Genomic DNA, 26,401 nt, shown 5'->3' with positions numbered 1-26,401 from the left:
AGATCTTTAAATGCAATATATTTCAAGTGTACCTGAAGTATACTTGCAGTAGTTCCACTTTAACACAATAAAATATATTTAAGTACATCTTTAGTTGGACTTCTGCACAATTAAAGTGCATTAAGTACAAAATTAGTTGTTACAATTTAGCAGACTTCAAGTATACCAGTTTAGTATGCTAAAAATACAGTACAATTGCAGGGTATTTTTATTAAGTTCATAAATAGGTAAATGTATTTGTAGTGCACTTAGCATAAAAATAAATGTATTTCAAATAAATTCAGGTATATTTATTTTTCCACTGTTTTTGCTCCACTTTAAAGAAAAAATATATATATATTTATAATAGCAGCCATGCTCAACAGTGGCACAATAAACACTGGTACAGATGTGTATGTGTGTAAGATATAGTCTGCGATATGTTTAGTCTGCTGATACTGTCTGTTGTTCGCTCTGTTAATGAGATAATTGGATTATAATGGAATACATTTCTATATTTAGACCTTCCAGGTCCATATCACACACATACTCACACACTAACACGTGCACGCGCTCCGTCAGTGGCTGTAATCTGCAGGCTGTGTTCAGTGCCGTCTCTGATGTCGAATTCTAATGTGGTTGTCTGAATTCTCAGAGTGAAAGATCAATGTGGCATTTAGACGAGTGCTCAGTCTTTCTCCTCTCTGCATTTCAAACGCGCTGGGCCATGGATAAAGAGACACAAACACAACCATCTCACACCTGTACCACACACACACACACACACACACTTATCACAGATCTCAGATACAGCTAAAGGCACCAACACACACAGTTCTGGAGTGTCAGACCAAGTGTGTGAGCAAGGGATTATCACATTACCAAACTGTATACATTTAGACAGACAGACAGACAGACAGAGAGACTGAGAGACAGACAGACAGACAGATACATAGATAGAGAGACTGAGAGACAGACAGACAGAGAGACTGAGAGACAGACAGACAGAGAGACTGAGAGACATACAGACAGAGAGACAGACAGACAGACAGACAGATAGATAGAGAGACTGAGAGACAGACAGACAGAGAGACTGAGAGACAGAGAGACTGAGAGACAGAGAGACAGAGAGACAGACAGACAGACAGACAGACAGACAGACAGACAGACAGACAGAGAGACTGAGAGACAGACAGACAGAGAGACTGAGAGACAGACAGACAGAGAGACTGAGAGACAGACAGACAGACAGACAGACAGACAGACAGACAGACAGACAGAGATAGATAGATAGATAGATAGATAGATAGATAGATAGATAGATAGATAGATAGATAGATAGATAGATAGATAGATAGATAGATAGATAGATAGATAGATAGATAGATAGATAGATAGATAGATAGACAGATAGACAGATAGATAGATAGATAGACAGATAGATAGATAGATAGATAGATAGATAGATAGATAGATAGATAGATAGATAGATAGAATGGAAATCAGACAAAATGGAAAAACTGCTGAACAATAGTGAGTAGGTGTTACAGTCTTCAAAAAAACGATTATGAAATAGCTTTAAATTACATAATACAACAAATTTTCAGTAAAAAAAAAACAAAAAAAAACGTTGGACAGGACTTGGCTTGATCCACTGGGATCTGACTGAATCATTTACCATGATATTATTAGTTAATACTTTTGTTCCATACTCGCACATACCTGATTACATCTGCAGCAAAAAAAATAAATAAATCTGAAAGATTACTCATTTTAACATTTAAGGAAGTAAATGGGGTTGATGTTGATTTTATGTTGTTTTATGGAAGTCAAGAGTGAGCTATACATATAGCTCACTCTTGACTTCCATAAAACAACATAAAATCAACATCAACATCAATAATATATATATATATATATATATATATATATATACACACATATATATATATATATATTATATAAGGGACTGCAGTGGGCCGCGAGAGAGCAGGGAATGAAAAGAAGAAAATAAAGAGGAGAAAAGAAAGATGAGAAGAAGCATTCATGGATTAATCCAGCAGACAGATCACAGCACCTCTGTTCCTGTCGGCTCACTCCTGCTAAATGTTTCATAAACCTTATCCTGCGTGTGTGTATGTGTGGGATCCACAGAGAGATCTCCATTAGACTGAATCATTTCTCCACAGGGTGCCCACAAATCTCATGGTTATTCTTGCATGTAGCACATACGACATCAAAGTGAAGCATGCAAATAATTCAGGGAGTGTGTTTGTAGCTGTTCGATGTGCTCATAATTAAGCGCACTGTGTGCTAATTGGAGGTCTATAAATTGGCATCTTGGCCCTGGGCTCAAGGTTAGACACCTGTATGGCGGTACTGATTGGGATCAAACTGTTTTCGCGGATAGTATTGAATTACAAATGTACATGTAAATACAATACTGGCAGCTGGTTAAAAACGGTGTTCGGCACTCATGTCCGTTGATGACGAAGCAGACGCGGTACTCGATTAATGAGGTCTCAATTCAAAAGGGCTGCAGGCAATTATTCACCATCACACACACACACCTGCACGTCTGGACAGAAAGACAAACAATAGGCAGAGGAGAAAAGCATATGTGGACGAACCTAGGACAGATGGGCCTAAAAGAGGGGTAAAAAGACAGATCTTTTTAGACAGATGTGTGTTAGAGAGTAGATAAGCATGGGAAAAGATGGAGCGATTGCGGTGGAGTGGTGCATAAATGGATCAATAGGATCGACTGTAGAGCACTTTGTTATAAGAGTAGTTAACTAGAAATCTCACCATGGGCTATATGTAAAAACGCCACTCTCTCTCCTGTGGGAAACTTGTATTTGTATCTTCTTGTAAAATATCATTTACAAGAAGTTCACAACTTGAGTAATGTGAAGTTTTACAATAAAACAGAATATTCAGCAGGATTCAACTGATTTGATTGGATTTCAGAAGTCAGGCTATGATATTACTGATTACATAAATATAGCATAATTACTTATTGATATTAACCGATATATTGTCTAACCAGCACAGCTTTGGTTATTTAACAAAAACAACAACAACAATAATAAAACTATTTATCAATAAATATCAATAATAATTTACCCAATAAATAAATAAAATATACTATTTTAGTTGTTGGTAATATTTTGAATTAGTTGTTATTTTTATATCTTCATTTTAAAGTTTAAGTAATATAGCTTTTTAAAGTTTGTTTAAATATTTCTATATAGTTTGTTTTCATTTTTATTTCGTTTTTGATTTGAGCTATTTTAGTACAATTTCAACTAAAATGTAAGTAGAAATGAAAAATGTTGCCCAGCTGAAACTAGCTGAAAATAAAGAAAGTTTTTAAAATTTTATTTCAGTTAACATTCATAAAAAATAATTTACAATAAACTTTCCAAAAAAAAACTTTACTTGTTATTAAAATCACTGGACTATAAAAAGCTTAACAAGACGTTTCGGTGTCTATCCAAACACCTTCATCAGTTGGTGTTTGGATAGACACTGAAACACCGAAACGTCTTGTTAAGCTTTTTATAGTCCAGTGATTTTAATAACAAGTACATTTTTTGGAAAGTTTTAAACACCTGGATGGTTTAGTGATGAATATACACAGAGAGAATTTACAATAAAACACAAAATTTATATTACTTCTATCATTTTTTTAAATATAATATAGTGATGGATGGATGGATGGATGGATGGATGGATGGATGGATGGATGGATGGATGGATGGATGGATGGATGGATGGATGGATGGATGGATGGATGGATGGATGGATGGATGGATGGATGGATGGATGGATGGATGGATGGATGGATGGATGGATGGATGGATGGATGGATGGATGGATGGATGGATGGATGGATGGATGGATGGATGGATGGATTCTAAACATTCTAAAATGGTCTATGAACAAAGTCACCTCGCAGATCGCCACCTGTAAACATTCTGAGCAGACAACACCTGCGAGCCTATCCGTTTACTCCGGCCAATCAACATGTAGTATCGATCTGTCCATCTCCTCCCTGAGTTCTGCCACATTAAATTGACCTCCGCCCTGAACTTCACAACGCCGTCAATCAATAGCTACATTTCCCCTGAGTGTCTCAACCTCGGCTCAGAATGACAGAAGCATCTACAGTCTGAGACAAAGAGAGCTCCAGTCCAGTACATCAGCTTTGACTTTCAGATCAACAAAGGAGGCCGGAGCCAAAGAAGAAAAATCGAGCGAGACGGAGACTGACGAAGTGATCAGCCAGATGTGTAAGACTGTTGTAAACATCACAGATCTTCAAGGTTAAGCACATTTGTCCACATTTCTTGAGCATTGCTTGCATGGTCTCTGTAGGTAACTGGGGCGGGGCACCATGAGGACAGATGCGTTCTGTCACCCTTTAAATTGAATAATGCTAAGTGTCTCCACTCAATTACCGACCTTCTCAAGTATCTGGGTTCTCTGCGTGCGTGCACATGTGTAAAAAAAGAACAGCTTATGCTATAGCAACAGCTGTAGCCTCGAAAAACCTCAAGGGAACCTCATCATGGACTAAAATTGGCAACATGAGCGGCAAGAAAACAGCGCTACTTACTCAAACTGTAAGAGCACACAATTGATTCCAATGGAGTTTGATGTTAGCATATTACTATGTCACTAGAAATGATACTCCAAGTTTCACGCTTAATAAAACGAGAGAAGCAGAAATCGTGATCACAATTAAAATGCAATTTATAGTGCAGACCTACCTGAGCTGAACCAACACTAAAATGACTTGAGATAATGATGGCACTCGTTTATTTTAGAGCTGTTCAACAGCTGAATCTCCAATGTGAAGGTTCTATAATTCTGCATTCAAGTACAACTTTGATGTCTTTGGCCCTCATGTCATTTCAACCCTGTATGACATAGGGCCTACTTCCTTTCGTAGAACACAAAACAAGATATTTTGAGAAATGTTTCAGCATTTTTTTATGTTTAGTCCATGGAGTTCAATGGGCCTCATTCATGAAACTTGTAAAAATATATGAGTAAATTCTGAGTAATTTGTGTGTAAAACAGATCTTCCCGAAAACTCTCCTCCGAATTCACAAATGCTTTGTAAACGTCGAATTTGCTAGTTAAACGTGTATGTTAATGAATTCCAATCATTCGTAAATAGGGCACTCGTGCACGCTCATTCACAACTAGCATAATCCCCGCCTATGAATTACAGCTACGCAAATTGCACGTCCAGGAACGCAGTGGAATATTCTGGTCTACTTTCTCAGGTTTGGCTCCAGTATATAGCATAACTGCAAAAAAGACTAATAGGCCACATGTCTAACAATAAATATTCAATAACGTGTATCCACCAAAGAGTTTTTAGCCAGTTGTAGGGATGTAACGGTATGAAAATTTCTAATCACGATTATAGTGACCAAAATTATCACGGTTATCAGTATTATCACGGTATTGTTAAAATGTGCTGGAGATGTTCAAAAAGTACCGAAACATAAATCACTTCTCCAAGTTTCATACTTAAAAATCAACAAACAGCAAATAAAATGACTTTTTGTTTGCATAATCACAAAAACAATAACATTACCAATGAGGTCTGGATTTTAAATGACAATTTGACTGACAACAGTTTAATAGCATGTTCATAATAATGTAAATGTTCAAATAAAGCTTTGAAAAAGTTTAACATAAAGGTAGACCACACATTTCAGCCTTTAAAGAAAAGGGTTAAATTAAAATGATAATTAATAAATGATTATATGCATTTTATCTGCTCCATAAATAATTCTATATAGCATATCTGAATTGTTTAAATGTACATAAGCTTGTTTTTCATCAACCGGTTAAAATTTACAGCAGGTCATGCAAATTTGGTCAATTTTTTGGCCAGGCACACAGACTGAATGTAAATAAGTGTCTGTAAATCCACTCTCTGGCAGCAGGTGGCGCTTTATACGGAAAAGCTGAATTACAGCTGATTCCCGTGAACTCCGCGAACACTTCCTTTAGGTATTACATGGATTGAAGATGAGAACAAAATGCCATCAAATCGTTTCTGAAGACAGTCCGAACCTTCAGAGCTACATTCATATAATTAATTCATTGATAATTCCCTTAGCACTCTTTTAAAACCTCTCAGCTTTTCCGCCCTATTTTCACTCAGAACGAAACTACTGTGCTGCCGTGCGCTCGTGAGACTGTTACTGAAAACTGCTTTATGCCGGACAGTATTTATTTATCGCGAGTTGTTCAAATCACGGTAATCGAATACGGTTTTAATGATAATTAAAATATGAAACGGTAATACTAACCGTGGGGAATTTTATCATGATTTATCGTCAAACCGGTAATCGTTACATCCCTAGCCAGTTGAAAAAATTGTTGTTTTGGACCCCATTCACTTTCATTGTATGGAAAAGAAAAGCAAGGGCATTATTAGCAGAATAAAAAGAAATGTATAGAGGTTTGGAATAATTTAGATGAACTATCCCTTTAAAATATTGCTACAGGTTACAAACACTAGATTTGAAAAGTAGAATGTAGCTTGTGTGAAAACTGTTTACGTGACTAAATCCAGACTCACAAGCGCACAAAGATACGCGCACATAATTTGACAGAGAGCTGGGGGGCCGTCCGCCCCTTTTACTGTTTATTTATGTGTGAATATGTGGAAAGGTCAAAAACCTGCTGGGTTGCATACATGTATAGGAGTTTAAGCGAGTGTGTGTTCGTGCAAAAGGTCAGTGTCCTAAAACTGCCACTCAACAGGAGGAAAGGTTATACTTTAAGGTACAGTCAATAGAAAGGTTTTGTAATTTTCCTCTGTACCAGACAGAAGTACTTCCATTAAAAACACTGTCCAATGTTCCATGATATTCCTGTTTTATTCTTCCTGTGCAGACGACTGACAGGTCATGGAAAGGTTAAAAATCCTGTTTTTTGTTGTTGTTTTTTTACATGCACAGATAAACACGAGGCTGTCTAAAAAAGGTTCTGATTTTAGTTTCTGAAAAATAAGGATGGGAATCGATATTTAATTGTTTTTCCATATTAAATACTGGAAGCAAATGTTCTGTTAATGTTTCTTTAATGTTTGAATTGTTAAAAATACTCCGACACTAAAATAGTCTGACAGTATTTCCTGCATGAACTTCATCAGCACTGTAAAAAAAAAAAAAAAAAGCCTAACAACTAATTGAAATAAGAACTAAAATGACCAAAACTACAAATGAAATAAGATAAATAAATTCGCAACTTTGAATGGAAGCATAGTGAGAACATAGCTGATAAGAAAAAGAAATACTATGCACTGGAAAAGTACTACAAGAATCTTTAACGCAACTGGTTACGTGGAATCGGAAACCAAAATCGTTACATTTCTGACCATTTCCATCTCTAAAATAAACTGCAGTATGAAAGCACACACTAACACTCACAGCTGTGAAACAGTTACCTTCCCTAACCACAACTGCATTGCTGCCAGTCATACCAAAGAGTTACGTCACCGCTGTCAAAACCCGGCAAGATGATGATCTGATGAAAAACAGTGTTAAAGATTTTCCTGCAACTCTTGCGACACTCAAATTTGGACAATATCACATTTGACAAAGAAATTCCAGGCAACATGACAAGCCAGTTTTTAAATGAGTGTGTCGTGCGTGGATATTTGAGTGAGCGCTGATGTGAAGTTTTGAAGTGTAAATTTGACATTTTTTAAACATGGCTTCAACATTAATCAAGCCACACAAATTATCAAGCATCAGAGAAGAGGCGGCAATTATAACAGCAAGAAATTAGCCATGAACTCACTGGGGGACTGAGCGATGGCAACACACACGCACTCGCACGGCAACAGTCCTTTATGTCATAAAAAACCCAGAAAATGAACCGGTGAATGTTGCATCATAAGAGTGCTACACACATACTCATTAAAGAGGTCAGACGTGATTCGGCAAGAATTTAAAATGGAAAACGCAGTAATGAAGAGTCATTAGAAATATGTGCGCTAACACACACTCAGCCAACTGCAAAATTAAGACATAAAGAGAAAACCTGGGCACCTAGTGTCTACAAAGGCAGCTGCCTTGTGAGGGAACATTTTGCAATTCATTCTGGGATAGGGTTGCAAAGGAGTGGAAAATTTCCAGAAACCTTCCAAAAGTTCCCGGAAGATTCCAAAAAAAGTTTCCAAAATTTCTGGAATGTTTCTGAAATTTACTGGGAATTTTCCACCTTTTTTTTGCAACCCTATTCTGGGATAGTCTTATATGTAAAGGATGTGGTATCTATCTTGTAAGTTAGCATAATGTTGGAAAATACTTTGCTTCCATATCATTCCTATGACACCACAAAACGCTGTCTAGGTAGGCAGCTAACTAGGTTTTGCAGCAAGCGTTTGGACAGAGACAAACAGGAAGACACGGAGAGAGCGGAAGATAAAGATAAAGGGAGGGAACAGGCTGCAGGAGTGGTATAATCAGTCAGGAGAGGTGGTGAGTTAAATGAACGGGTCTCTGTGTAACCGTAGACTGAACAGTGCCATTTACTCTCTCTACAGGAAAACTTGCACATTACACAGGCTGGCTTTCTCTCTCTCTCTCAATAGCATCCTTCACCCCATTTTTATCCTTGACTCTTCCAGATCTTTCTATTCACTCTGTGCCTCTCTTTCTTCTGTAGAGCATTTGTCCTCATGGCTGCTAGTGAATCAGTTAGAAAAGGTGCCGGAATTAAATCTATACAGCATAACACACACACATTTCCTTGCCTTTATATAAAATAATAGCGGTCTATGGTTTGTTACCCCTGAGATGAGTGTTCAAAGGTGCTTCTTGGTGAAATTGTCCATCTTTATCGCCTGGCTAAACTGTATACTTGACCGTTGTCTATGGCAGCTGTTTTTCTTACCTAGCTATGCTATGTCAGTTGTTTCACTCCGGAATCCCTTTCTTAACACATAAATCAGTATTTCATGTACATTGCTGTATTTACTTCTTAAGTTGCTGAGTAATAAGAGAAATAATGCGCAGTCTGACAGTAATTATAACAAACTCCTTCAGGGGTTTATTTGGCGATTGTAACAATATATCACATAACTCTTTGTAATTCAAACATACAGCCTAAAGGCTATAATCTAATATTTGTGTTTTATTTTTATGTTCAATTCCCAAAGCAATTTTTAAATAGTTCCAGTTTTAGTTAACAATAACAACACTGGTCCACCACTTAAAATACTTGAGCTGATCGTTTACTCATCAAGATGTTCATGTTGTTCATTCTTCAGTCGAAACGAAATTAAGGTTTTTGAGGAAAACATTCCAGGATTTTTCTCCATATAGTGGACTTCATTTTTTTTCTAAAGGGTTACAGTTAAATCAGTGCGAGTATTTGCAAGCTTGTTGACAGTGCTCAAGGTCGAAGCAGTGCATTCTGGGTCTGAACGGCACTTAAATTACGGCAGAAGTGAGCCGATGTGTTTTTTTATTTATAAGGGAAGGAAGGTTTTTAGGTCACATTCAACCCTCTTTCTCTTTGTGCATCCCCTGGGCTGACCCAGTCAAGCCTTAATGGTGGAACAACAATGGAGTGCATTGATGAGCTATACCACTAATGAAGTGAAAACGAGTCAATACACACATACACACACACACACACACACACTTTGACTGCTGAAGAGTTCAAGCATGTAAGATACAACCGATATGGGTCTGTTCTTTATGTTTCAAACTGCTCAGATGTGTTAGGAAACCAACATCTGCAATCAAAGTCTAAGATCTCAAAATAAACAATGTATCTTGGATATTTACATTCAATTTAAAGCTCTATACTCCTGCAGCATGTCAACAACTGTCTCATTTGTGCTATTCTTATTTCTCCTGAGGCATTTTAGGAGAAACATCAGACAAAGTTGATACTTAAATGTAACATAACTGATATAACTTAAGTCCCCTGAGCTATGAAAAAGCAATACGATTTCCTAGAGTAACAGTGTGAGAATTTGTGTGTACGAGATAGAGACATCGATCAACATAAACAGCCAGACAGCAATGTGTCATGATTCCCCATGGAGAGGCAACTACATCTACTAGAGTAACTAAATCTACAAGCACGGCACTCTCAATCAAAATACCCACACACTTCAGCCACTCTTGCGCTGTGAAGTATTATCATAGCTTCAGTCGTATCAGTCCACAGCTGCATACATTCTCTAACTGTCCCTACCAGCACAATAACCACCTCTACTGCATTATTCACTGCTCTAGTGCTTCAGATAAATACAGGAAACTGCCTCTGATGTGTGTGTCATATGTCCTGATCTGTGATTCAGTTCTATGTGTTATTTAGTTGACAGGTCAGTATAGCGACAGTACAATGACATCACCGTGCCTGCATGGCCCTCGTCGATCTCTCTGGTCCATCGATTGGGTGTACGAGGCCACAAGTTGACAGTGGCTTTCTGCTACATTTTTAAATAGGCTGTGTGTGGGACGAAATATATGTGATACACAGATTTGACATACAGACCTACAGCAGTTGTGTGTGTGTGTGTGTGTGTGTGTGTGTGTGTGTGTGTATATATATATACACATAACAAAAAGATTTTCCATATATAGATCAAAGATGAGACTTCCCACATCAAATAAATTTTATATACATAGAAAGCACTGAATGCAAGTAAAGTGTCTAATAAAAATGAAAATAAAATGTCAAAATATGGTTGAAATAATGTTCCCTTGTCATTTGCGTAGCTGATATATTTATGTAAAACTGAAATGTGATCATACTAAATTTGTTGGTTTTAAATTATTAAAAACTGCACTGTGATCCATAAATAGTCTTTTATGTTTCTAATGAGTTTTGTTCTAAACATGCCTGACTATTATTACATTGAATGACATTTTTCTGTAAATCATGCGTGTGGTAAATATGTATGATAGTTATTATTTTGTGCTTAGATTTTTTTTTTTAATTAAACAGGACACATTTCTAACGCACGAAAAAATGTAAAGCTGTATTAAACTTTTGTTTTGCTGCTTGAAAACCCCTTTTTCATCTTTGACCCATATAGACCTAACACTTCTATTTCTCACACTATTGCAGTTTTGATCATTTTAAAATGTATATTCATATATTTTTAATTTTGTTTATTTTATTTAATTTGTAATGTCATTTTTAGTGCTAAAATTTCTTATATCATTTTTTTATTTAGATCATAAATTAAAATGGCTTATAATTTAATATTACATTAAATTCCATACAAATATTTTATACAAATAAATGTTATTAATTTTAATAATTAAATTGTATTAATTCATATTCCATTTATAGAATTTCCTATAGTTTATTAAAAATAATAAACAATGGAAATAATTTAATAATTTAAATAAAGGAACCTCCACATTTCTCAGGTTACTGACACTTCTATACTTCTTGTACAAACACGGTGCACAAGAAATACTAAACATATTGCATTGTGCATTGTGGATATAATGCACCTTGCCTGTTTGCCGCTATTTCATTCTCTCTTGTTGATAGGCTTTCATTATAATTTTAATTAATATTCAAATAAGACCATTCTAAAATGGTTTGAGCAGCAACAATCACATTTCCAATTATAATACTGTGATGCATCAATATGTGCATCATATCACTTTATAGCTGGGGACCACCATATAGCACCATACAGTACACCAGATCCAATATGTGTAACTGTCATATGTCCAGTTCATTTATACTCAAGTCAGTCAGTTGATGGGTTAGTGACGTCATCATGGCGTCATCTCTGGTCCATTGATTAGCTGCAGTTAACAGCAGGATTTAACAAAAGCTTAATATTATATATAAAGATGTTCTGCTAACTGCTGTGACATCCTCATTTACTTCAATATTCACCTATTTTCCACTTTTATCTCCATGTCCACAGAGTTCCTTTGTATACTCCTCAGCACAAAGCTATCAGAGAACTCTTTCTGTGAAACAGGTTATGAAAATAAAACAATGGCAGTTGCTGGGTGATATGATATGCCTTGAGGGATGTAAACGTTCGGAGGGGCTTTTTTCCACTTCGCTGGAAAACGAACCCACGGCGTGCATTCCCTGGGTACATTACATAATCAACTTCAGTCCTAACCACCAGCAGATGTTAGCCGTGTAATCTCACTCGTTCGCGTCCAAGTGAGACTGGCTTAGCTTTTCCGGTGCGTACGATCTCTTTCATACACATGAATTTGTGTCTCTGTGCATGGCCTTGGATCACTGGGAGAATGAATGCTGTATGCTGATTGGTTAAGCAGCAACACATGCTGACCTCAGCCAATCAATGATGAGCATAGCAGAACAATAAGAGATCCTCCATTTAAATGTGAATGCAGTGCTATTAACCAGCTGGGCTTATGTGTGTGTGTGTTCACGTCTTTTACTTACATCATTATCTTGGAGAGAAAAGAAAATTAGAAAGACAAATGACAAAAAAAAAGAAACAAATGAGGTACAAACTAAATTACCAGTTTGGCCATGTTAATTATGCTGATTCTGAAAAATCTGTTATTTTCCTCCTGTCTTTCTGTTAAATGCATACTGGATTTACTCGATTTTTTCCTGGACTTTGCCTACCATTTCTTTTTGATAAAATACTTCAACTATTTATTTATTTATACTTACACTTCTGTGTAATAAAATGAAATAAAATAAAATTTGGGCAGCCTGATCAAATAATGAGACTGTTGTTGAGACTAATGTTTTTAATCAGTCTGAGGAATCCTTTACTGAAGGTCCTCACTGAATCAAGTGGTTACTGAATCAACATCCGACTCACTTTAGTATAAGATGTCTGTCTGGAAAAGAAGATTTGTGAATATTAAACAAGTACTGTTTGTTCATTGAACAACTTTTAGTTAATTAGAACTTTTAGATAAACTTTTAGATACTTTTAGATAAACATCCGATATACAGTATATATATATATATATATATATATATATATAAAATGACATCATGAAATTAAAAATATTTGTTTTTTTGGATCATGAGATAACCCAGCTATAGTCACTTTCTATTTAGAAAAAGCCTCCTTGTTCACATTGTATAATAACTGCATCATATAAAATAGATAGTATTTTAATATTATTATTTAATAATATTTTTCATTTAATTGCCATGTACTTTCCTGTACTTTTTCATTAGTTATTTTAATGGTTCATTAAAGAAAAGAAAAGAAAAGAAAAGAAAAGAAAAAAGGAAAGAAAAGAAAAGTCACAATATAAAAATTATCGATGCAGTTTGTTAAGAATATTGTGATATATCTTGCCCACCCCTAGCTAACAATAATGTAAGATAATTCATTATCGAATTCAGTATATAGGATTCCACTGTCAGTTGAATTGGCACATTCAAAATGCAATGCAAAGTCAAGCATATGGCATTGTAGAATACAGCAGAGTGCTGTCATATATTGGCCATTTCAGCAAACGCAGCAGGTTACCCATATATTGCATACATACTTCATGTACTGGAGTAGTATGGTAGAACTCCATTCAGAACATAACCAGTGTGTCTGTTTTCAGAGGGCAGTGGTATATAGCGAGCACACTCTCACTCAGACACAGCTTGAGGGTAGGTACAGACAGAATCGCTCCATTTTGCCCTTAACAGCATAGAGAGGCCTGCAAGCTCGCAGTAGATCAAGCATTGCAATAAAACAGTCAGGCCTACTTTACAGGCGCAAACTTTAACTGAGTCTCCACACCCCCTCCCCCCAATTCTTTAACCTGGTATAACACACACATTTGTCTTTCTCTCATTATTTTATCATCATAGTCCCCACAGCAAACAGTCCTGCATTCTTATATAACACAGCTGTTGGATGAGAGAACGGGGGCAAAAGGGAAGAAAAGCAGGCATGCAGACTTGTGTGGATCTTGTATTTTTCCTCCTTCACATCAGAATGCATTTTTCGGTCAGAGTCAAGGTTGGCCGTGACAGCGCTCTCCCAAAAGTCTCTTCGTATGCAGTGGCCTAGTTTCTTCGGGGGAAGAGAAACAGAGAGAAGCGCAGTGGAAGCGAGCGCAAGGTGGGATTGGTGTCATACACTGCTACACTCGGTTGAGCTTTGGAGAGGCGTCAGTACCATAACTGTCTAGAGGAGGTGAGGTCTGTCTCCTCTACCAGCTTTGAGATCTACCGCTGTGCCCAAGGCATCTCCTGGCACGGAGCCCCATGGGGCTGTTTGCCCATCTGGGAAGCTGGCTGAAGGGTTAGGGGGCTTTGCAGCAGCCAAGGTTGATGGCCTGATGTGATTTAGGGGAAGTGCAAAGGCGTGCTGGGGGTCCCAGTGATGAGACTTGAAAAATGATTCATGAATATTGAGCTTAATTAGCATGGAAGACTCACACAGCCAGATCTTTGACTGTCGGGATTGAGCTGCAAAGTGTTGCGGACATATTCTAGCCACTTAACTTAAAACGTCCACTTAAACAAGAAGCGGCAGACTGACTGACATGTGAAGTGACTAACCACTAACCACTATGTTTGGTCTCCATTTATGCCAGGGGTGTCCAGTTCTGCTCCTGGAAGGCCACGGTCCTACAGAGTTTAGCTCTAACCCCAATTAAACACACATGAACCAGCTAATTTAGGTTTTTAGGATCTCTAGAAACTTCCAGGCAGTTGTGTTGTAGCAAGTTGAAGGATAATGTTGCCATGTGGTTTTCACGTGGAACTGGGCTACTTATTTACTGTTATCATGTGTTGTTTTTAGTTTGTGGGTTAAAGCAACCCCCAAAGCCCCAGAATGCCATTTTGATGGAGGGGACCCCCAATGGAAGGGACAATCTTGGAAAAAACTTAATTGGGCAAGTTTTAGGCTAGTTTTTAATAGTGATTGGGCTAGTTTTATTTTATTTACATTGGAGTTAACCTCTGCAGGACATGGGCCCTCCAGGAGCAGGATTGGACACCCATGATTTATGGGTAAATCTCAATCGTACAAACTCCCACTCCACATTGTGTATATTAAACACTGAATGTTTTGTTTTAGCTGCTATTTAGTCAGTTTTGTCAGGGTAGCCTGATTTACAAAAAATGACTTATGATTTGGTAAAAAGACTCAGGAATCACCAGATGGAATAATTCCAACTGACAGTCCAGACACACCAAACTGACATCAAAAAAGCAGCGACAACAAAAGCAAACTGTGGTCATCTGCATCTGGACCAAAAGGCTGCGCTTAAACGCAAAACCTAAGCCAATGTCCAAATTATCTTCTTCACCAGCATGGGAGAAACTACTCTCCATACCATCAGGTGGCAGTAGTGATCTGAAGACCTAGAACTACGCATATACAAACAGTGCAGAAGATATCCACAAAAAATTGGCCGACAGATGCCCAACGACACTCAAAATTAGCCAACAAAGTGTCTGAGCTAATCAGACTGAAGCTTGCCATTTTGAGTAAGTACTTGTTTTGTGTTCAGTATACATCAGACAGTCAGTGAATCGTCTGACACTATTAGCATACTTTTGATGAGAAATAGGACAAGCCCACATAAAGGGATTGGACACCAACAAACCCACGCACATTTACACACAGGTGCGAGGTGTGGATTAGCGTGTTAGAAAGCAAGAGCCAAGCTGGAAGGCTTTTGCTGAGGGCTGCCAGTTTGTTGAGTTCCTGTCTGTGTGCGTAAGTGTATTTGTGTGACTTTTAGCGCAGTGATGGTTGCCTTTTAAACAGGCAGCAGAAATAAGTCCTCAAATGTTTCCCATAATCCTGCATTCCGCTCCCTCTAGCTGCAAATAATGAGCTCTCCTTCTGAAGAGCCCAATCAAACAAGTAAAACATTTGAGAGCGAGAGAGAGAAAGAGAGGGAGAGAGAGGGAAGACATGACGACGTTTGGTATGAAAGGAAGCAGAGAGGACGTAAAGATTATGGAAGATTGAGGACAGAAAAAAAGGTAAAGGGAAAAACATGAAGCAGCAGAGTGAGTAAGGGAAAGGAAGGCAGGGGAAATGCAGGGAAAGACAGAGGGAAAAGGTCCACAGAGTCTCATTAAGGTAAGCCTTGACTTTGGCAAATGCAGCCACGCAGATGGAGTGAATAAGTATTGGACAGGGATCTCACATCACTTACAGAGAAGTGGGTGGGGGGGATTGGGAAAGAGAAGAATCAAAAGGGAAAACAAAAGAACGATCGAATGCAAGTGACATCAGCGCACACAAGCAAGTCCAGGTTGCTGATCATTGGAGCCACCAAATCAACTTTAAAGTGAAGTGACATACTGCCAAGTATGGTGTCCCATACTCGGAATTCGTGCTCTGCATTTAACCCATCCAACGTGCACACACACAGCAGTGAACACACACACACCGTGAACACACATCCGGAGCAGTGGGCAGCCATTTATGCTGCGGCGCCCGGGGAGTATTGTGATTTAAATGAGTATTGTATTTAAATGAGTATTGTGTTCTGCATGATCGGCTATAAAGCTAACAGTGCTTGAAAGCATTTCCTATGTATTTCCCATTTCCAATTAATTGTGAAATAAGTCATTTTACCACTTTATGTAATGGATAACAACTCCCTATAGCTTAGCTATTTAGCTTAAGCATGCGTGTCATGTCACAAACATTGCAGAACGATTTATCTACCAAACCACTTAGGGTTATTGGTTTGTTGAAATCACTAACCCTGGTTATGAACAATAATAGCACCGTTCACACACCAATCGATTTCACTGATAAGCAAAATTCCTGATAGATAGCATGTAGAGGTGCGCTGATCCGATATTCAGTATGGGTATCGCTCCGATACTGACATTTTCTGCCGGATCAGGGTATCGGTCAAACGAGACCAAATCAAATCCGATATTGTGCATATACTATTCCGTGTTATTTTTAAGATTGGTACATTAATAATAATAATAATTTAATGTGTTCAATAAGTAAAATGAATTTTAATAAATAAATGAGAAAAACGGCATTAAACTATTGCTGTTGTATGTGTGAATATCAGCTAATTTACAACAACTCAAAGCAGATCATTCAATCAGATATCAGAGTCTGAACTATCTGTTTATAACATCAAAAAAATGCAGACTAGGCCTATATTATCAAATAGCAGAGATTGGAACTGACTCTGTGGAACGACTGAAATTGAAATGACCAAAAAAAAAAAGTGTCTCTGTTTTTTGTGTCTCTTTAAATCAACTGGATTTTAATTTTTTTTTGAAAGGGTAATATACATGTCTGATTCCAGTTTGTGCATGTGAGAGAGTGACAGGAAGCAAGAGATTTCTATGGTTCCAAGACCACAGGGGAGAATGTTGTTCGTCAGGTATAAAGAACTATAGACAAACAGTCCTGCCTTGACTGTAGTCAGCTTTTCAGCAGCTGAAAGCCATAAAGTGAAACATGCTTGTCTCTCAGTGCAATTAGAGAGTGGAGTGTGCGTAAGATGAAGAGGCCGAGTAAACGAGAGAAATGAGAAATAGCGACAAAGTAGTCTGCAAATACAGACAAAAACTAAAAAAAACTAAAAAAAGATTTAGTCCTCTTAACAAGTGCTTCGCAACTGGTGGATCACAGATCTGTTCTGATTGGGTCTTAAAAAGCAAAAGCAAAATGCAAAAAATTAAATAGCAAAAAAATAAAAAATTAATAATCATGCATTGAATAGCAAAATAATAACTAAATACAATATTCTTTTAAAAAGGATACCAATGCACTTTCTGTTTTGTTGTTAACATTAGCAAATTATAAATCCAAACAGATTCTGCAATGCAGACTTGAGGAAGGAGGCAAGGGTGCTAATATGGAAAAATTGTGTTTCCATGGCCACAACATCCTCAATTGTCTCCTCATCCATCACTTTCACACATATGGGCCAGACATGTGTGATGCAGTACCTCTTGCACATACAAATACACATCACAACTTTATAGGGCTGAAAGAAAAACATTGGCCTTCAGTTTAAAAAGCTAGTCTCATGCATTCACTTTCTGGACGTCTATATGACTCTGTCTAAAACACCAATGAGGCCCACATTCGATGAGGCTTTTTGACTGGCATGTCAGCCGTTAAAGAAGGAAGTTATTGCATTTTGATGAAAGATTACGAAGACAAACATATTAATAACATGCACCAATGAATCATGCACAATAAGACCAGGACTGCATATTAAGAAAGTAAATAGGGTCAATTTTGATTACATGATGAATTTAGGGTTGGCTGATTGTGCGTGTTTGTGCCACAGCTCCTCACACTCGTTAATCATCCCTTTATCTTCCAGAGATTTCTGGAATGAAACTGCTCCCTGTAAGTTCTGGAGGCATCTCTACCCTCCCTCTGTCTTTCCTATCTTCCTTCCCTTCTGTTTATATCTCATGCTCTAGGTTAACAGCAGATGTGAGGAAGCACTCAAACAGTTCATGAGTCAAAGGTTACAGACTTCCCAGAGTTTTGTGAAGATAATTGTGAAAAAAAAAAATTATTTGTCTGCTGAAAAGAAAACCAAAGAAACTCAATCTTGCCAAACAATAAAAGTGTTTCACAAATCAAATCAACTACTAGCGATGCAATTTTCCCACATATAAAACTAAATTACAACTTACATTAACTTGACACAAACTTCTTTTTGTGCTTATTTGTGTCATTTATTTTTTATTTTCATTCTTGAAAAAGACTTTCTGTATGGAAGCCCGTTTCCGCGTTGACCAAAAAGTAATTGTAAGACAAAGATAATAGCCAATTGTGAGATACAAAGTCCCTATTGTAAACTATAAAGTTGAGGCAGTGAGTTTTGGATGAGCAAGAAATGAAATAAAATCTAGTTATTTTCAGAAATTTGCTTCAATTTGCATCATATTTGCAAAAAAATAACTGAATCACCAACGTCCCCTCCCACCGATCCTCCAACACATCCTCCAGTGGGATGGAAAACAAGTTCAGTGAACCCCACACCGGAACTCTGATCAGTCCCTCTCTCTCACACAATAAGAGCTTCTTTGTGGCCTGGAGGACCGTTGGAGTGTTCTCAGATCTAAAATTAAGTTAGCCTGTCAAATGACTTCACTTTACTGCAAAACAAAAAGCTAGAATCCAGAATCAACAACAAAGTTGGCAGTTGAAGTGGCTTACGACAGGCAGAAATGTAGACTGTGCAGTTGGGGATTTAAAGGACAGGTGTTTTATATTCTCACTCGAGTGTGTGTAATGTTTTTCTGGCAGAGAGGTGAGCGGCTTATCACGTAGTGAAGAGAGAGATTAGCAAGTATTCACTCACTGGAACACGGGCCAGCTGGATGCTGCCCGTCCACCTTCTTATGCGTGTGTGCAATGGGAGACTGATAGCAGCACCTTGTCACAGAAGTGCTAGTCCATGCTTATGTTGAACTCGCCCGTCAGCGGATTCACCTACAAGACTTGGTGTGAGAAAAGAGGCGCATGGGGACAGCAGGAATACAAATGAATAAACCTGGGAGCTGAAAGCATCAGAAAGGCCCCTACACAAAGAGAAACATTCATGAGTGAATAAAAAAAATAAAAAAAAACAGAGCATGCATTCTGAAGAGCTTTTGATAGCAATCACATGGTGTAACTAGAAAAATGAACAAGGCCTATTCAAATATTACTCATCATAACAGAAAGAAATAAACCAAGTTCTGATAAAGCACACATCTATCTATCTATCTATCTATCTATCTAGATATCTAGATATCTAGATAGATAGATAGATAGATAGATAGATAGATCGATAGATCGATAGATAGATAGATAGATAGATGGATGAAGTCCAACTGACTTTTAAATAGTCGTTCTGAACCATTAGGCCCTCCTAAATTATTTTTGTAGCCTAACAAAAAGAACATGTCTATTTAATGCTGTACATGTGCATTTGTATTGTTTTTTTTTAGCATTTAAATTAAGATTGTGTTAATATTAGGCTACTACATTTAAACATGAAGTGTCAATAAAACTAGGAGCATTTCTTAAGAAGTAGCCTATAAATTGAACAATATTGGTTTCTGTCTTTAATTTAAGCTAATTACAACAAAGTAACCCCAGCTCAAATTCGAAAGTACATATTTTGGAATCTGAAGTGAAGTCATTATTTAGTCTCTTCATAAACTGTTTGTAATTTCGCGGGTTTTTTCTCTGAGAACGTTCTGTCTCAAATTGTTCCCAAAACTGTCGTTAGACATAAACAAATAGCAGACTGTCACACAATATATCAACTATAAATAGCCTGTAGATGGAAATAGTGAGGAAAATGTGGACTAAAAGGAGAGAACGGGGCGCAAAACAAGCGCTCATCAACCGTTGGTAGTTAAAGGCGAGCGGACGTAAGTGGGACAGCGGCAGCGTCTGTGAAGAGCTCGCGCTGCATCAAACTATCCCTCGCGCCCCGCAACACTGCACTTTAAGTGAATTACGTGTCCTGCGTGTGGTCTAATCTGATTTCGGCAACACATGCCACGTAACAAATCACATTTGAAACAACCCAGATATAGAGAGAGAGAGGGGTGAGAGAGAAGGGGAGTCAGTCACTGCGCATTCCGATGGTTTAAAAGCAGAGACGGAGCGGCGCATGTTTTCAACACTGAGCTCGAGCCATTTCAGTCACATGTCTGCTATTCATGCATGAGCTGACACTGCGCCGCGGATGATATGCGTTCAATGTAAAGCAATTATTTATGGCTCTGATGCATGAACTATTATATAAAGGAGGGAAAAACTCTACTAAGGCACCATTTACAATATTTTCCCCCAAACTGATAAATGATTACATTACAATACACACATGGCCTATATGCGTAAAGTTGATCCTGATACAATAGAATGAGTCTTAAACAAGCAAATCAACTGAAATTGTGTTCTGTCATAGGATCGAATCTACCCCCAAAAGCCAAACGTTCAGTTTAGCGAGTAACACAGTATCCCAAGTTCTTTATATTGCACGCTCTTTTAATCAGATGTGATATCAGTGGACTAGTACATTCAACTGCTCTTCTCGCAAGAATACATTGACTACTCACTGCTACAATTTCGCCCATGCACAGCAGATCAGTCTACATATAACAAAACTCTGAGACATGATCAGGACTGTCCGATGACGGAGCACTAAACCCGACGTGTTTATTTCCCGGATGCGTTTGAGCAGCGACACAATAAATGCAGTTAAATGAAAAACAACATTAGCACCATCAGCCCCGTTATCTGATCGCTGATAACACAACGCGCGGCGCAAACACACCACACGCTAGCGCCGAACAAGATGACAGAAGACAGCTGAGGAAGCAATGAGATAAACAGCTAAACGCTTACATCATTTCTCCGGCGCTCAACAATCGTCCCTCCACCATCATCTCGGGTAGAAAATCCAGATTGTAGGACGAAGTCATGTTCAGGCTGACCGTGTTGTGCGCCGCTGACTGGATAACGCCCGCCTTCTGCGCGAGCCTGCCTGCAGAGTTTGGGCGCGCGAGACGGAGAGGGACAGGTGCAGCAGCGCGAGCGACACTGGACACGCACACACTCGATGCGCTTGTCACATTCTTTTCCGCTCACCCATTAAAGTGCTTTTTCCCCCAACAGTCCCTTCAAAAAAACCCTTCTTCTCACAGACAACTAGCGCTCCGGAGCGTCAAGCACCGGGAGGGGAGAGGCGTGGCTGCTCGAGCTGCTGCTGCAGCGAGTTTTTAACCAATGCATCTCTGAACCATATCAGCCGGTCGGCTTCATAGAAATGAAAGTACGAATAGAAGTATCCAAAAACAAAAAGACCTTCTTCTATTTTAAAAAAAACAACAAAAATAGATTTTTTTTGAAGAATGCTCACGCAGCTTTTATCCATACAATGGAAGTGGATGGGGACTGGAACGGTATAGGTCCAAAAAAACTGGTGAAAACATTACAGCCCACAATAGCTGTAAAATCACATTTACATATGTGACCCTGGACCACAAAACCAGTCATAAGCGTCATTTTTTTCTAAGGATAGGACACAATTTGGCTGAGATACAACTATTTGAAAATCTGGAATTTGAGGATGCAAAAAAATCTAAATATTTAAATATGTCCAAATGAAGTTCTTAGCAATGCATATTAATTTACTAATCAAAAATTAAGTTTTGATATATTTACGGTGAATATTTACAAAATATCTTCACTGAACATGATATTTACTTAATATCTAATGATTTTTTATTTAGTTATTTAGTTTTATTTAGTTACTTATTATTTTGAAGAATACTGGGTACCGAAAAGTGGCTTGTATAGCACGGGGAGAAAAAAATAAATTCTGTATAGTGTGTTTAACGGAATAAAGAAACTCATACAGGTTTGGAACAACTTTTGGCTGAGTAAATGATGACAGAATTTTAATTTTTGGGTGACCTACCCCTTTAAACATCTCCAGTACCCTAACTAATAACTTAAAATAGGCATACTATTTACTTTGTGTTCAACAAAAGAAAGAAAAACACAATTGTTTAGAAACAACCCTGTATTTTTCATCTTTGAGGAAAAACTAACTTGTATATAAAAAGCAACCTTGCAGAAACATGTATTATTCCTAATTATTGAGATTACCATGGTATAAAGAGTCGTAGGCCGAAATGAGGCTGAGAGATGATAAAGGAACCTCTAGGTATTGAAGATTTATTGCATCAGTGTATTTATTGCATCGAATGATGAATGCAATACAAGGCACATTCCCATTTTACTGCGCTCATCTGCTCATGCGTATGAAAGAGCGCATTTTCTTTTTGTCTTCCCCTCGTGTGCCCCCGGGGGAAGGGGGTCTCGAGCCGCGGCTCTACAGAGCACGTGCAGGAACTAGGTCATGGGAAACACACTCATGCTTAATGCATATACATATATATACATACACAAATGATTGGGAAGAAGAGGATGTTGTGCCTCACATTCTGTAGCACATAACCAAGTAAAATAAAAAGATCTGGGGATGCACAGCCTGAATTAGCAACCATTAAAAAAATGCATTGCTTTGCAGTTTATGCTTTTAAATTGTCCATGGTAATTAAATAACAACATATTCAGCCAAAAGCTTCAAAACAAAACAAAAATACATAATGGGCCATGCTTGTCTTTACAGACCGAGTGCAATCAAGGATTTCAGCTGTCATTAAAAAGCAGTTGCATAGAACTAAAGTGCAACAAACAGCCAAATTAAACCCGTAGAAAATAGTTTTGGCGAATTGCGATAAACAAAACACGTGTTGTGGTCTGTTATGACCTGTAGCCAACAACGTGCTAGTATTTGCATGCGTTCAAGGGAGGTGTTTGTGTATGCAAGGATGCACAATCAATATTTCCTTCTTACTGTAACATTTATGAGAAAACAGAAAACAAAACTAACCCTAGAGCCAGATCCTTAGAGACAGTTTAGGTATAGGCCAAGATTTCTGTAATGATTTTACACGAACTATTATAATACGCAAACTGAGCCGCTGGGGTCATCTTTGCCTCTAAGAAACACTTGTAAATACCGCCTCCAGCTTGGACAGTTAAGCAAAGGTGACTCACAATAAATAATTAAGTAGATAATATACAATAATCTCCAACATTACATTATTCAAGTCAATATATGTAGGCCTAAAACCACCAATACAAAATATGAGTACTTATACAGTCCACTGCCCTAAAATATCAATTTGTTCATCAATTACACACAGACACACACACAAAAATCAATTTTAGGGTGAACAAAGAAAAATAAATACATTGTGAGTTCTGGACAGGTTTATAAACATTCAGCTGTTCTCGCACAATGTGATATCTACTACCTTGAGCAAATATACCATTACATAATGGATTGTGCAATAAAGAAGCAATTTACGAATGCTCGGCATTGCTGTTACGCATGTTATGGAGATGATAAATTCACTAAATGGGCTTCTGTTTGGAGAAAAAATTCAGCAGTAAACCAAAAGACAGCCAAAGCTTAGACGAAGGAAATAGGGGTGAACATGAAGGAAAGGACGCATTGTAGACTTCTAACACACAATGCTAACACAAGCATTCTCGTTGTATGTGTGCAATAGACAGAATATTTTTACTTAATAAGGTACATTTCCATACTGTACAAGTATTTTTCAAGCCTTTTAGCTACTTAACTAACTTCTCAGTTTTTAAATGCACTCCTTTTCTCCAAAACTAAGCCCTCTGAAGACATGGCAGCCAACGCGATGTAAATAAACCCAAACTGACTTGAGAGTAAAACACTGACGGAACTAAGCACATTACTAGATAACCTGCACAGAAGTAAACAGCACATAGCACACTTTGTTGATAGTCTTTCTATAAATCTTACTGAGTTTTAAGAAGCTAAAATGCAGCAGATTTTAGGGACAAACGCAGAGCCAATTTTCTGTCCCAAAACTGTAGCAGAAACACACCAGTATATATCTCTGGCACCCTGACTGTGGAAAAGGGGCAACAGGGATAGTAGTGATTTCTCTGGATACCCATTTTACTGATATCTGGCAGGTAGTGTGGACAATTTACACGTGGTATTAAGCGGCTTAAGCAGTTCGGAACAAGAACTCACGCCACAGACCTTCATGTCGCCCTCTGAACATCCTTCAATCTTTCTGGCTTTCTCTTCTGTGTCCTTCTCTTGGGGTTAAGAAGTCTGATGAAAGCACTTAAGGGCTGATATAATTCTCTCTCACTGAAGATAATGGAATATAGCCACAAGACGTCTTTCATATGGGCTCCCCTCTTCCTCGCTGTCTCTCACTCTCTCTCACACTCTCATGGTCAAAGGTTTCCTTGTTCTTCCTCCTGCAGTTGTTATTGTTACCCTTTTACCGCTCTCTGTTCTTTTATTGTCTTTTTTTTTGTTCTTCTTTTCTCACCTTCTCCCCTGGGGTTTCGGGGGTATAGCCTGAATACATTCTCTTGCCCTGAACCTGCTTAGTGCATAACTGCATTATTGTGAGTAGAGAGTTGCCGGCAGTAATTTTAATGACAGTAGACCATTGCGAACATACGCAGTAAGTGGCAATACGGATAACCTATATTTTTACACTATAAACACACACCAGAGGATTACGTGAGGGAAAACTATATTCACATTTCAGGCAACCATTGTCAAACGGTTCAGGAAAACTAGATTTGCAATATATTTTGTAAAACTAAATTTTTGAATCGTCAGGCACAATACCTTCGCGCATCTTTACATTTACATATTTGAAGGTTTAAAATATTATGTATACAGTTTATCTTATCTCTAATGATTCATGTCCTAATGTATTACATTGATAACCTACAGAAAATCGTTTTTATTTTGGCATAAATGCCTTAGGCTGAGCTCCCAATGTCCTTGCATCCTAGTTACACCCCTGTTCTGCCTCATTTTCTTGGGGACCTTGTTATTTGTGTTCTCTCTCTCTTTCTCACACCTACTCTCTCTCTCTCTATGCCTCTACCCCTTGGGTCTGGACCCAGCTGGCCTATAACACGTATTGATTGACCACGTAGGAGGAGAGCAAGGAGACAAGAGAGAAAGAGAGAGAGAGAGAAAGGCAGGCCCAGCAGGCTGCAATGCACGGAGACAAAAATAGTACACCAGCAGTTCAAACTGAACGGAGAGAGAGAAAGAGAAAGAGAAAGAGAAAGGGGTGGGGGCAGGGAAGGTAGATAGATGGGGGATAAGAAGAAGGAGAACACGTTAAAGATGGCAGATATGGGGCGGGCAAAAAGACAACATATGGAAGGGGGAAGCAAATCGAGGAAACATAGCGACTGGAAAGGAGGAACTCGTGAGGACCATTCATAAACTTAAAATGACAAATGCTCTCCTTTTACATCGTTGGTCTCAATGGTATCTTTGTAGGGTGGATTTTTAGAATACGGGGGTGTGTCTAATTGAGCAACTAGGCCCAGCATATGATCCAGAACTGCTATCGCACATTTAAAAATCAAGGCTTTATAAGTCCCCATAGGCGTATTTGAAAAAATGTGCTCTACTTACATTTGTCATGATACGTGCAGAGAAATGAAGCGAGAACTCAAGTGCAGGGAAATGGTGGTTTAATTATAAAAGAAACAAAACAGAAACATAAATTACCCCGAGGGGGAAAACAGAGCATGGCAGAAACAAGAAACAAGAATCAGGAAACACACACGACTGACCGTACACAACATGTAACATTAGACAATGTGGCCGAACAGGACTGCAAACACCAGGATCATTTAAAGGAGACAAACGAGGAGGAACAGGTGTTCACACTGAGACAATCAGGGAATAACAAGGAGGGCGGGGTCAAACAATCGACAGGGGAACACATGGCACAATCACAACACTAACCCATGTGCTCAGACAAGACAGTGACATCTGGTGGCCAACCAGGGCACACCCACAGGATACGTGAC

At 38.2% G+C, this 26,401-nt stretch overlaps 1 protein-coding gene across 27 annotated transcripts in view; it reads right to left on the bottom strand.

Annotated features, from left to right (window-relative positions):
- LOC306858326 (CUGBP Elav-like family member 2) overlaps positions 1 to 26,401 on the bottom strand; it is a 145,603-nt gene that overhangs the window by 57,349 nt on the left and 61,853 nt on the right. For 3 of the 27 annotated variants that reach the window (XM_079398802.1, XM_079398803.1, XM_079398807.1), the window contains exon 1: positions 21,326 to 21,638. The exons of 23 other annotated variants lie outside the window; for them this stretch is intronic. In XM_079398802.1, the coding sequence (XP_079254928.1) occupies positions 21,326 to 21,402 (77 nt within the window). In that variant the 5' untranslated portion in view covers positions 21,403 to 21,638. Of the gene's footprint in view, positions 1 to 21,325; positions 21,663 to 26,401 lie in introns of those variants that run through there. One more of the 27 variants, XM_079398798.1, reaches the window with a different exon arrangement.

This window comes from Barbus barbus (assembly GCF_936440315.1).
Source record: "Barbus barbus genome assembly, chromosome: 39".
NCBI lineage: Eukaryota > Metazoa > Chordata > Actinopteri > Cypriniformes > Cyprinidae > Barbus > Barbus barbus.
This window is presented reverse-complemented; position numbering and strand designations above follow the sequence as displayed.